The 13293-nt window shown below is 37.7% G+C and overlaps 3 protein-coding genes across 5 annotated transcripts; 1 reads left to right on the top strand and 2 right to left on the bottom strand.

Annotated features, from left to right (window-relative positions):
- Positions 1–214: 214 nt before the first annotated feature.
- Positions 215–2266, bottom strand: LOC125211434. 3 transcript variants are annotated; one of them, XM_048111224.1, is made up of 5 exons: positions 2175–2266; positions 1915–1973; positions 1625–1669; positions 618–712; positions 215–469 (listed from the first exon to the last, which is right to left on the bottom strand). In XM_048111224.1, exons 2-5 carry the CDS (start codon positions 1966–1968, stop codon positions 388–390), a joined length of 276 nt encoding a protein of 91 aa, XP_047967181.1. In that variant the 5' UTR covers positions 1969–1973; positions 2175–2266; the 3' UTR covers positions 215–387. The 3 variants fall into 3 exon arrangements, with proteins under 3 accessions (XP_047967181.1, XP_047967182.1, XP_047967183.1); XM_048111225.1 differs by having other exon boundaries at positions 618–709; XM_048111226.1 differs by having other exon boundaries at positions 618–673.
- A 102-nt stretch (positions 2267–2368) lies between these two features.
- Positions 2369–4638, top strand: LOC125216905. The gene is made up of 2 exons (XM_048118691.1): positions 2369–2506; positions 2625–4638. Exon 2 carries the CDS (start codon positions 2630–2632, stop codon positions 4511–4513), a length of 1884 nt encoding a protein of 627 aa, XP_047974648.1. The 5' UTR covers positions 2369–2506; positions 2625–2629; the 3' UTR covers positions 4514–4638.
- A 571-nt stretch (positions 4639–5209) lies between these two features.
- LOC125213983 (serrate RNA effector molecule-like) lies at positions 5210–11536 on the bottom strand. Its single transcript, XM_048114812.1, has 12 exons — positions 10991–11536; positions 10559–10674; positions 8372–8429; positions 7934–8008; positions 7712–7786; positions 7596–7643; positions 7411–7479; positions 6524–7318; positions 6414–6459; positions 6059–6330; positions 5749–5928; positions 5210–5550 (listed from the first exon to the last, which is right to left on the bottom strand). The coding sequence occupies exons 1-12, from the start codon at positions 11449–11451 to the stop codon at positions 5490–5492; spliced, it is 2256 nt and encodes a 751-aa protein (XP_047970769.1). The 5' UTR covers positions 11452–11536; the 3' UTR covers positions 5210–5489.
- Between the last annotated feature and the right edge of the window lie 1757 nt (positions 11537–13293).

Raw genomic sequence — 13293 nt, 5'->3', positions numbered from 1 at the left:
ATATAAACGAATAGTAAAATGAAAGAGATTTTGATTCGCTCAACCCCTGATCTTCTTTGTACTACTACTATATAATTCATTGTTACCAAATATATTGTTGCATATTTGCATCAGCAAGTTTAGTATAACAACATAACTGGTGCAAGTAATTACTAATATTGCGTTGCTTTGATAAAATAAAATACAGATCTTGTAACCAAAAAACAATATTCGATTGTAAAAGTCAATCAAATTTTAAACACGAATTATGGTTTTGCATACATTATTATCCCATCAGTGTGATGCTATGGACAAAGGCAGCATCAAATTTACCCTACTTTGAAGAAAATATTCCCCACAACTCACCAAAAAGGAACAAAAGCTAATAACTTAAGAACATACTAGCATTCAGCTTTCATCAGTGCTTTGCGTTTGGTGGGCTTTTCTCTGGGCTTCGAATATCATATGATCGATCACTCCTCTTACCGCACTGTTGCATAGCAAATCTTATCAAACAGTCTCAAGCAAGTTAATGTAGTGAGTCTCGCAAGGTAAGTTGATATTAATTTGAATGTAGTCCAGAGAGAGAGAGAGAGAGAGAGAGAGAGAGAGAGAGAGAGAGAGAGAACGGAACTCACTCGTCCTTGTACTTTTGAATCTTATCTGGGTTGGTCTCATCCTTATGATGCCTGAACTGCGATTGCACCAAAATAATTAAAAGTTCTCTGTTCTGCTGCAATCGAATAGTTAAATGAAAAGGATTAGTTGAAAGAAACACTTCTCAGGGAGCTTAATCATAGCCCAAATGGTAATGAACTTTGAAGTAATAGCGTCAGTCTGCTTCAAATTAACCATATGGTATCTTTTTGTTTTGGTTTATTCAGTTTGTAACCATGATAGAGATATTTTTACATTTTCTCAGTACAACTACACCCACCATATTTCCACCCAATTCAGGCAGATTTTCACCACGGTCAGGACTGAATACCAAGGACTACAAGTGACAATCCACTAGAAGTCAAGAACTGTTGGAGTAATCAATATAAACCAAATGGATACTTGGGAGCCTTTCTTTCTTCTTAATATACAGTAGTTTCACAGTAAACACAATTCATGGTTTCATCCTTTGTTGTTCCATTATGAGCTTTGGACTAGCTGCTTTGCTGCAGGAATAAGGGACGAGTCCTCTATTTTTGAACGCTCAGAAATAAACTAAGGCCTACAGAATCAGTCAAACTTTTGATCCTAAAGGCACAGCAGCTCTCTCTAGAAAAACTAAGATAAAAGAGGCTCTAGGCTATACTACGTTATACTTATAACCTAATCCAAGCTGATTCGCAAACCCTTCATCAAGTGCGCCCAGTCATAAGGCAAATGTGGATGTGGCAAGAAGTAGGGTATTAATTATCAACTGTTCTGGCTCGAGAGCTACAAGCTAATTTACTTATTTGTAAAAAAAGTTATGCTCCGGCCAAAGAATAAAAGGGAAGACTTGCTCTCCCAATGAGGAATTCTTTTGATCCAAAACACTCAGAATTCAAAACAACACAAAAACAAAGGATTCAACGCATGAAACAATCATGTATACTCTTCAATGCATGCAAAATACAATTCCATGTCACCCTAAGCACACAGTACAAAATACCTGAGGCTCAAAAGAATGAGCTCGCCGTAGGCATTCACGATAAAGCTGCATATACAAGGTCCATAATAAGTTGCAGAAGTAGCATAAAAATAACCATAAGTGAACTTGTATATAGTTATTATAGTTTGATAAAGCTGCAACATTAAAGGGGTCATAAAATTAAGTAACACAATCAAACTTATTCCATGTTCATCGTTGATTTTGATTTTGATGTTTCCCAATTCCAATTTAGCATAAAATTAGGGTTTTGCAATTGAGAGAAACAAATTCAAAACAAGAATTAGTCCGACCTTGATGACATTGTTGGCGATCTCAGGAGCCAATGTTGGTTGGACAGAGGGCATTTTCACTGCAAAACATGTCTAGGGTTCAAATCACAAAACAATAATGGAGTATAATAGTAAAATAGAAATCGATGGATAGAACGACGAAGTTTTATCTGAGCGAACTGAATCTAGAATTGCGTAAATAAACTAAAACATTTGGTTAATCCATTCGACAACATTTAAATCGAAAATAGCCGGCCAAATAATCTAGAAAATGGAATTACCTTATGAGAAGATGACGAATCTGCGAGAAAGGGTTAGGATTGTAGAGTGGAATTTGGTGGCGGCGGATCAATATATAATTTTTTAAATATACTAGTCCTATTATTTAATTAAAATATTCAGAATTACTGTATATACATTATTTAATTAAACTTTTTTAAGCGAAGTTGGTAGTAGTATATGAATAGTTGAATTGGCAAAAAAAATGGAATGTCAAAGAATTGAGGAGATTAAGCAAGCAAATGGGGAGAATAGATTATCCATCGCCTCTGTTTACTCGTAATAGCGTTAATCTTGCCGATTCAGTAACCTCCGAGAATCCCTAATTCATCAGGTAATTTAACAATCCTTTTTAATTTCCATTTGCTCTCCCCTCTCCTCCTGCGCAACTCTCCAATCTTGTTAATCGGATTTAATGAGTGAAGAAGTCGACCGCGTTTGATGGTGTTCAGTGATCATGCTGGGCCTGGTGGATTATGTTAAAAAGCTATGGCCTTTCACCACTCTATTTTTCCACAACGACTTGAGGGAATCGGATAGGATTGTCAGCAAATTATCGATTCCCGAAAGCACGAAGCATTTCGTCTACGCGATTCGCGAATCGCAGTCCGTGATATACGTGCTAGCCGTCCAGAATCTGTCGGAGAGGTCGGCTGCTGATGCCGAGTGTTTGATCAGGGAGATTAAGCCCGATGCAGTTGTTGTGCAATTGAGTGAATCGGATATGGATGGATTGAAGGAAACTAGGGTTGGATTGATTAGTGATGGTGATACTGTTCCCACCTCTGTGTTTGAGGTTTTGATGAATTGCTTTATGCACAAGGCTAATAAGGAGAAGTATGAGGATGTTGCAGGGAGTTTGGTGTTGAGGGAGATTTTCGGGGTGAGTTTCAATGGACACCTTGTTGCAGCCAAGAATGCTGCTGAGGAAGTAGGCTCTTCCTTCTTGATGCTTGACTCGCCTTTCGTGAAATGCAACTTTGATGGCAGTGTTGAGGGCGAGTCGGAAGGGGAAGATTCAGGAAAAGGTGGCTTACATGGTTTGTTCGGTTTGCAGATGAGTAGTTTGGTTTCCAAGAGTGTAGGGAGTTCGATTGTGTCTCTGAACTCAAGGGCCTTCCGTGCCTTAGATGAAGTCCAGTCTCGGATGGTGAAGTCTTTGTCGTCCATCTTACTTCCTGCGAGCCCACCTATGAAGTTGGTGGGTGGTGAGGAGGTTCGTGCGCTGGCTGATTATGAGGTGCCACAGTTTGCAAGATCTGTGTACGCTCTGCTTGTTGATTTGCATGACATCTTTGTGGATATACCGTCTATGGGGACGGCTTTGGCCTGTGCACAGAAGATGCTGTGTGATGTCAACAAGGGGGGAACTGTTGACAATAGGGTCCTTTCTGAGGTTTATGCATTCCCCATCGCGGTTGAGGGGCTGCGGATTGCTCTGAGCAATGCAGGTCGGGTGGTTAGGAAGCCTGCCATGGCTAAGTGTGAGTTTTCTGACCTCCCCATGGATGATCAAGCTCACTCCATTGTTGCACAGGCTCTTCGAAGCCAGGCAAATAAGTACAAATCTATAGTTGCAGTTGTTGATGCTAGTGGATTAGCCGGGCTTAGGAGGAACTGGAAGACTGAGGTCCCTTTGGAGGTTAAACATATGGTTGATCAGCTTGTCATCAATCTTGATGATGATTCCACGCAAGGGAACAGAAAATGGAAGCTAGCGGATAAGCCCATGGTGGCGGTAGGAGCTGGTGCAACAGCGGTTCTTGGAGCCTCCTCCTTCTCCAAGGTTGTTCCAGTATCGACTTTGATGAAAGTTGCAACTCTTAACGTCCCGGCCTCTCTGCAAATTTTGTTGGCGCAGACGCACAAGGCTGTTCTTTTGGCTCTTGGGAAGGGTCTTGGTCCGACAAAGCTGGTGGCTCCTGGGATGGCGAGTTCCACGCTGAAAGGCACGACTTTTAAGGCTGTGGTGTCGGCTGAGAAGATACGTGCTGTAACTCACGGTGTGATAGCTTCTGCTGAGAAAACAAGCCTCACAGCGATGAGATCAGCGTTCTACGAAATAATGAGGAAGCGCCAAGTGCGGAGAGTTGGAGTGGCGCCATGGGCGACCTTCGGGTGTAGCATTGCAACCTGCGCAGGGTTACTCGCGTGTGGAGATGGGATCGAGTGTGCTGCTGAATCGATCCCTTCTGCTCCTTCGATTGCGAGCTTGGGCCGCGGAATCCAAAACTTGCACCAGGCGTCTGAAGTTGTGAGGCTTGCTGAGAGTTCAAGAGTAGAGAGATCAATAGAATCACTGCTGCATAAGTTTAAGAATTTGAAAATAAAGATTCAGTAGATAGCAATTGATATACCCATTTAGATGACTCCCATTCTATAACAAGTCCAATTACTTTGTAAATTACTACATCAAGGATTGCGTTGCACTCAAATCATTAATATCAACCGAAACTTGTGTCCAAATTTCTTGTGTGTTTCATTGTGTTCAATTGATAGTTTCTCTTTATTTTGGTATACAGAACCATGATAGAAAAATGCAGCATTTTACATTGTGGATTTTGTCCAAACATTTACCTATTACTAGTTCATTTTCTTTGAATAATATGTCAATGCAAGGCCATCGAAATATCGACGTATCAACTGAAATTACTAGTCGATTACTAAAAATTACACATTGATTACCAAAAATTGTAATTTCAAATGTCACGTTAACATTTCAATCGCCTAATTTTTTGTGTAAAAAATTATTCTCAAAATGAAACCATGGGTACTAAGTGTTACTAGTAATTTTCTAAATCGTCGGATATGTTCATATAAACGTCTTATACGGTTGAACAAAAATCGACCATATACCATTTAAAAATGACCGTTTTAGAAACTAAAAACAGAAACTGTTTCAGTGTTGGTTTGGATGTAATTTTTTTTTTGGCAAGTGTTTTAATTTGAATTATTCCATTGAACCTCAACCTGCTGTTTTCTACTATGCAGAAATCCGTATGTTGATCTCATTTCAATCTGACCTTACAAATAAAAAGAAAGACAACGTCGAAAATACATTAAAAGTGAGATTTCTGTTTTCCAATTGAGCTTCAGCTCTTTCGTCAGATTCTAGGCCTTGAAAGAATAAGGAGCTCAACGCTTCTTAGCCATAGGAAAAAGACTGTTTTACAACACAAACGCTATTCAACATATCCCCAACTTCACAAAGAATCTTGTGCAGAAACCCCGCACACTTTCCAGCACGTCGTCAAACATATAGATAAATTCGAGATTAGCCCAAGCCCGACTCAGCAGCATTCATATAAGGTGCCTCCTTACAAGCTCCTGTAGTCTATAACTGTCACCTCATCATCTGGAGCATCCAGATCATTGTAGCTGCAAAATTGTTGAACTCGGGTAAGTTACATTTGTGATAACAATTGCACTCATTGGCAAAAAGATCACTTCTAGCAGAATAGTGATATTCAGTTCTCAGAGCACTCATTTGCACATTCTAGTTTTCGTGCACTGTGCATTAAAACTAACAGACAAATAAGCTTTAGCTAGGAGATTTTACATAAACAAGACACCAACCTTCGCAGGTTACGAGGATCCTGCCGAAGTGCAGGTGGCATAGCAATTATTGGGGAAGGTCCACCTAACTGATGTCCAGACCTCCCATTTCTGCCTCCCTCAAATGGCGCAGGGCCCCCTTGGTCTCGTAACATCCGCATAGCAACCTCAGGTGGGGCAGGAACAAAAGGACCGAGTGGGCTGCATTCAACGAACTTTATCCAATTAACAATATGTAATTCACATAGAAAACATTCTGAAGACACATAAGAACCATGCCCAGTATGAGTACTGAGAGAAAAGTATGGACAAAACAACGATCCGAACTTACCCAGCACCAGGAACAGGCATCAGAACAGGAGGAGGTATGTCTGAAGGGAAAGCAGCAACAGGAATGCCTTGCCCACCATAAGAATCAAACATTGGTTCGTCTGGGTTGTTCCCGGCAGCACCATCACTATTGTTGAAATCCCCAGCCTGAGGATTCTCAGACCTATCAAAGTGTTCACTGCCATTTGCACGATTATCACGTTCTCTGCGGTTCCCCCTATCATCTCTCAATCTGTTATCTGGACCAGGTCTTCGTCTTTGTGTCTTTTCCCTCTGGACATGGATACGTGTCAATAATGCAGACCCAAATACTTCAAGACCATTATTTTAACAAGTAGCTACCGTAGAAGACATACCAATGAGGGCTGCATGACAGGCGCCGCTCCAGGTGCATTTTCATCACTGCAAGACAACCTTTTAGGACTTTGTAGCAAATAAGCAATAGACATTATAATGGAGTACTTACTTCATGTAGTTCTGGAAGTACAACTCTTCCCGCACTTTTGATGTCACTTCCATCACAACTTCTGGGTGTTTCAACTTCAAATGTTTGTGAACAAACTCTGCAGCGTGGAAGAGCTTTGTACAACCTTTAGCTCCACATCCATACTTCCAGCCATATTTTTCATCCCTAATTTTGCGGACATGTGGATCCAAAGCATCAACAGCTGCAGCATCTATCTTTTCCTTCGCAGTCATTACTTCCAAAGGATCTAAATTTTTTAGTCTCTCTTCCCAATGAGAATCTAATTTCTTCTCCCACTCGTTCCCATTACCAATTCCATCAGGGTCCTTCCCCTCAACTCTAATATGCCGGAGACCTTTGGGTTCATTTGTTTCAAACAACCCATAATAATCAACTCCATGAATACGCCAGAGATAAGTCAGAAGAGTGTCCAGAAGCTCAACCCCCTCCAGACCTTTTATTGTATTTAAACCCCTTACAATGACGACCGGACCACTTGAACTTCCATGAGATTTATCTCTGCTAATTCTATCATTATCAGATCGAGATAAAATGTTTTCCTCAATTCCTTTTTCCTTATCAAGTTTCCGTACAAGAGCCTGAGCTTGTTCAATGTCAATCTGAATTCGTCTAGTCTCAGAACTGACAGGGTGAGCCTTTGGGGCAGAAGAAAGTTCAGATTCCTTGGCTCCACCCCGACTGGGCCGCCTTCTTTTGCCATCTGTTTCATCTTCAGAATTGGGCTCACTGGATTGGTCCGCCTTGTTTGATGAGGAAGGACTAAAAGCAGGACCTCTTTTAACATAAAGAACTTGGCCAGATTAGTCTAACTCCATAAAAATGGTCAGAGTGCACAAGCAAAGTAAATATGCAGGAAATAGTCTTACATATCCAAAGTCCCTCCCTGCAGATCATGCTGAAAATCCTTTGCCAACTTCTTCGCAAGTTCGTTCCTCCTGCAAAGGGGTCACCGTGTTTACAAGTTTGCATATACACCAAACTGGAAGCCATTTCACATTGAAGTGGATAAGAGGCCCAAATGGAAACTTCGATTAGTACTTAGTAGGCTTACCGTTCTATGACAGCGAGCAAGTTTGTTGGATGATATTTGTCTTTCAACCTGAATGAATAAACAAACTTGTTAAAGGAATACTTAGCATAATTTTCAAGGAGGAGAAAAAGAAGTACCATTCTTCATCTTTATGTGAATTGAAGTAAGTTCGTTTCTGGGTTGATATGTATTCTGTCCGGTACTCTTGATATCTGATCATGCTCAGCCATTTAGTACAATAAGTAACAGAATGAGAAACTAATACGAGGGGCAAAGTAAAGATATGGAGTATTTTACTTGAACAGCGAGCCCATCTAATAATGTCAAATTGTCAAACTTTAGAACATTTAGACCCAGACCTGCGCTCTGCTTCAGAAGGCAAGATATCATCTTCAAGCTCCTGAATGAACTGCTTGTAAGACATCATTCCTTCCCTGGAGAATAATTCAAACACATCAATGGATTTAGCTTCATAGCAATGAAACAACATTATTCATATAAAAGAATACTAAAAACTGAACAGCAATACATTATATGCAAATATCAACTTTAAGATGTCACAGGTCAGTGTGTCTGTGTGTATATATGTACTTATAATAACTATTTCTGTTACCTTTAATCTTACATTTATATATAATAGGTGATAAGAGTTAAGGTTGACTCGAGAGAGGAACTAACAAAACCGAACTGTGATATTATAAGAATTGAATGTACTGCACCAAGAAAATTATTAAACCTCAGATGTCCTAAGAATTCACTGCAATAATCAGAATACAGTACAATTGCACGATTTTCACCTTTGGGTTCCACCAGCACCAAATGTATCAGCAAAAGCACCACGACCAGAATCCCAATCTGCATACATAGAAGATCAAATGAAAACATTGGACAAGGAACAACAATATAGAAATTTAAAGATATGAAGTCACCCAAATGTCATCATAGGAAGCCCTGGGTGTATGCATTCAGTAAAACTTGAAAGAATAAATAAAAAATCTAAGGTTGCATTCAGATTGAAGGATTTGATTGGATTGGAGAGTAGACATCAAATCCACAGTTCAATCCACTCTTCTGGGTCAACAAAAGGTCATTGCACTAACACACCACATACAATATATGCACTACAAATACTTCACACTAATATAAGAGACACATTTCTGAATCTACAGTCATAGCATATATAACATATAAATTTGCATTAAATGTTTCTTAATATATGTACTACTAAATAACAATAACAATTGAAGAAACTTAAACAATTTCTCAAATTTTCCAAACAAATGAACTGCAGGGTGTGAAATTATTGACAGTAATCCACTCCAAACCAAACCAGATTTCAAATTTACCTTCGAATATCAAATTCCTGAATTTCAATCAAAATTCTAAATGTCTAAATATTTTCTCTTCTAAAAAGTTAATATAGATAGAAAAAAACCAATTATTTTGCATCAAAAAGGAAAATAAAGTAGTTAGGTAAGAGAAGTATAGGATCAATACAGGAAAATAAGTCGTAAAAAAAAGTTATTGTAGTTTAAAATTTCCAATCAAGATTAACTCAATGTCATACCAAACCCACCAAACAAAAGTGAAAATGGGAAAACTCGTGCACAAGATAGCTTAATGGTAAAACTATTAATTATGAGTATAGTATTTGGAGTCCATTATTTTCCTGCCCCATAGAAGCCAAAAAATGGATCTCGACTGATATTTTTACAGCAGTGAAATCAAAGTCTACAATTTCCTAAAATGAATATATGAATCATAATTTAATCCTAGTGCAAGTTGCACTAAGTCCTTTCTGTTCTATTTTGCAGCAGGAAGCATCTTATTCTACAAACTGAGGTCCTCTGTCCTATGAATGAGAAAGCTTCTCTTTCTCAACATATCAACATATTCTGTCAGTATCGAAAATATTTAGACTGGTATACAAAGAATCGCGCAGGTAAGCTACTCAACCAGCATATATTAAAGTAGAAAGATCAGAGATACAAAAGATAAGTCTAACTAGTTCAAAGTATGTAAGAATTAAAAAAAGGTCATAGGATTAAACTCAATGAACTACTTATTAATTATTATCACATCCTGAACATGAAGCTAATCAACTTACAACTGCATATTGGAAGTGATAGTTCAGGATATACAGTGTATTTCAAAGCATAAAAGATCCTTTATGGATGACTACACAGTAGTAAAGCAAAAAATCTCTTGCTCCAATGGTTGATGGGGGCAGATTACCATCTCTAACATCACCAAACATCATTGCATTTCTCCAAGTGGCAGCTAAAGAGACTTCACCACCAACGACCCCCCAAACTATGGAGGCAATAGGCCCCCAATTACGTATTTCAATTAAATTATATAGCAACTATTGCATTTTCAAATTACTTTTCATACTCTTAAACAATGTACTAACTATCTTAAGGATAACATACAAAATCGTCTTGAATAAAACATTCCTAATAAATCTACAATATTGTTATATGTAATTCTTATTGTTTTCAAGTTCCTGGGTCTTATCACTCCAAAGTCATTCTTCATACCGTTGTTCTCAGTCCATCTATTTCAGTTTCTATTGTAGCTCAAGAGATGCACCAGAGGCTTATGATAAGGGTTTGAACAACATACATTTAAATTACACTATCTCCAGATTGTTCATTTCTTCACGCCACTATTGAATAATGATAGCAATCTAGAATAAAATAAAAGACACTTTCACTAATAATATCTTTTTTGTTTTTTGGGGGAAGGGGGTTGGCACAAGCTAGCATGAGGAATTCAGTTAAGATTACGCGCTGGGAATAAACATTAAACGCATATTACTTGATTATCAAGGTAGAATAAGCGCTTAACATTATTGACATCTTAGAGATGTGTATGGTAAAATGAAAATAACAATTTATCTATCATATAAATAATGAAGATATAGCAACCCCCCATAGAATACACATACCAATGCCATAAAAACAGAAAAAATATAGACATACCGCCTTGGTAGCCACCACCTCCGCGGCCCATATATCGACCATGAGTTCTTTCATCAGGATAGCCAGGTCTGCCCCCGTTTTCACGGTCATATCCACCAGGATGATCATACCCAAACCTGAACCAAAAATTATGTCACTATAACCTAGTTGAGCAGCACGATGAAATTCTTATGTGCAAAATGCCAAAAATCATGTGCTCATGGTTAGAAATGTAACTTAAACAAGGTGCACAAACTCGTGAATATTTATATTCTACCACTATATGTTGCAATGGATATTCTGCAGAGCGTAAAATCAAGACCAGAAATCTGAATCAAAGAACAGTGCCCATGAAATCCTAAACTAGTTACTGAAGAACCAATGGGAGGACATAAACTACAGTAAGCTGCCACAAGAGGAACAGTAGCTAAATTAACCAAATGCACAATGCACCTTCGATCCCCATGGCCATATCCTCCTCTCGGACTCCCTCTCCTACCATCATAACCATCGTCCCTCCTCCGCTTGTACGGAGGAAACGGCGGAGACCTTCTAGGAGGCGGAGAATGCGGACCTCCTCCGCGCCGGTCTCGATATGGAGGCGGAGGGGGGCTCGGGCTCATCCTGCCGCGCTTATGATAATCTCTTTCCCGCGGTGGGGGCGGAGGCGGCGATCGGTTCCGATCATAGTACTCGCGACGCGGAGGACGGTCATAGTCCCGGTCATCACGCCGATCACGGGAGTCGCGCTCTCGGTCTCGGATGCCGCGGCGCGGCGGTTGAGGCGGAGGGGGCGGCGGTGACGCGTCCCCCGGGGGAGCATCGGAGGGGGCGGCTTCGGGAGGCTTTTCGTCGGTGTCCTTTTCGCCGCGGCGGTCGTTATCTTCGTCGGTGGTGCTCAGAACTTCGGTCATCGGCGATGATTTATCGGTTTGAGTGGCGAAACCCTAATTCGAATCTGTGCGTGCGAGTGCGGTCCCCAATTTTTAAGATTGGGTTGGGGTTTTGTGACCAAATTTAATTAGTATAGCACTCGCTACTTCTATAAATTAGTAGTACAATTACATTGATACCCTTAATCATTTGGTAAGTAAAAAAAAAACGAGTTACATATCTTAGAGCACCCGCAACAATATCCCACGAAACGAGCCAGCAACGAGTTCCCATTGCAGATGTCCCGTCCTGTAGGAACTATAGGCTTGGAAGGATGTGTACCGAGCTCGTGGGACACGCTCATCGTACACGGCCACAATAATTTTATTTTTTTTTATTTGGAAACAAAATTATTAATATTATCATTTTTTCACCTTGTTTATTCTTCCAACTTTGTATCCTCCAATCCATCCCAAATCACCTATAGTCGAACATATTTGATTGAGAGAGTAGCCGATCTCCCACAATAGTTTTTTGGCATGACTCTTCATTGGTGGAGGCTGCTTTTCTACGGAGCTTTCGATTTTAGGATTATGTATTTTCTCATTTATAAAAAATAGTAATTTTATTCTAGTAATTTCAATTATGGAATTTTGATTTTATCAATGAAATATCATTTTTATAATATTAAAATAATATTCAATTTTAAATAAATTGAAAAAAATTAAGAGCATATTAGTCTTTTACTTAGTAATTAAGACGCCTAATTTTTTATTTGAATGAACTACATAAATGGTAACTGATCTTTCACTTTCGCACGTAAATGGTACCTGATCTTTATTTTATATCGTTTTTGGTACCCAGTGACAAAAATAACCCTAGGTATCAAATATGTAATTTTTTTTCATGGAGGATATTTTTGGAAATTTCAATTAAATGGGAGTACCAAATATGTGATTATATTTTCTTCCTTTCTTATTTCTCTTTTTCTTATTTAGTTCCTTATTTTTTCTTTTTTCTCATTTTCTTCTTTCTTTTTAGTATTTTATCTTCCTTTCTTTTTTTCTTTTTTTCTTTTTTTCTCCTTAATTTATGTTTCTTCTTCCTTCTTTTTTCTTTTTTCTTTTTTCGTTTTAGTGTTTTACATAATCTTATTGCATTATATAAATAAAAATCAAAATACTTAACTAAATTAATTATTTAAAGTAATTAAATTAATTGAATATTTTTTATTAAATTATTTTATACTCATTTTAAGGTGAAACACCTGACTAATAATATTCAAATTTTATATTATTACAATTCACAATGTTAAATTTTTATTAAGGCAATATTGATTAGCTGCTAATAATAATAATAATGATAATTATTTTTATTATTATTATTATTATTATTATTATTACATAATATTATGTGATTCATAATTTGTATAATTATACTATAATTATTTATTAATTACTATTAGTTTTTAGTATTATAATAATATTATTATTATAATAATTAAATATAATTATAACTATAATTTATATTTAAGTATATTTGAATGATATTAAAAATGAATTAATTATTAATTTATAACATCAAAATAATAATATTAATATTGATTAATAATAATAGTATAAAGAATTAGGAGAATGAAATTGTCGATTGTAACTTATATACATTTACTCAATTTATTAATATTAGATTGTACAGCTTTCTTCCTAGTCTTCTTGTTTTGCAATATTTATCAGTACATTCAATGAGAGCTGTGAAATTGCCGTTGAGATGTATAGATTCATATAAAAAAAAGAGTTTATATTAAATTACAAATTTTAATTTATAATGGCAGTTTTGTAAATATCTCCAAAACTCCCCTTTTATATATGTATAGATTTAGTATT

This window comes from Salvia hispanica, chromosome 3 (genome assembly GCF_023119035.1).
Source record: "Salvia hispanica cultivar TCC Black 2014 chromosome 3, UniMelb_Shisp_WGS_1.0, whole genome shotgun sequence".
Taxonomy (NCBI): domain Eukaryota; kingdom Viridiplantae; phylum Streptophyta; class Magnoliopsida; order Lamiales; family Lamiaceae; genus Salvia; species Salvia hispanica.
Note: the sequence above shows the minus strand (reverse complement) of the source record. Positions and strands in the feature narration are given on the sequence as shown.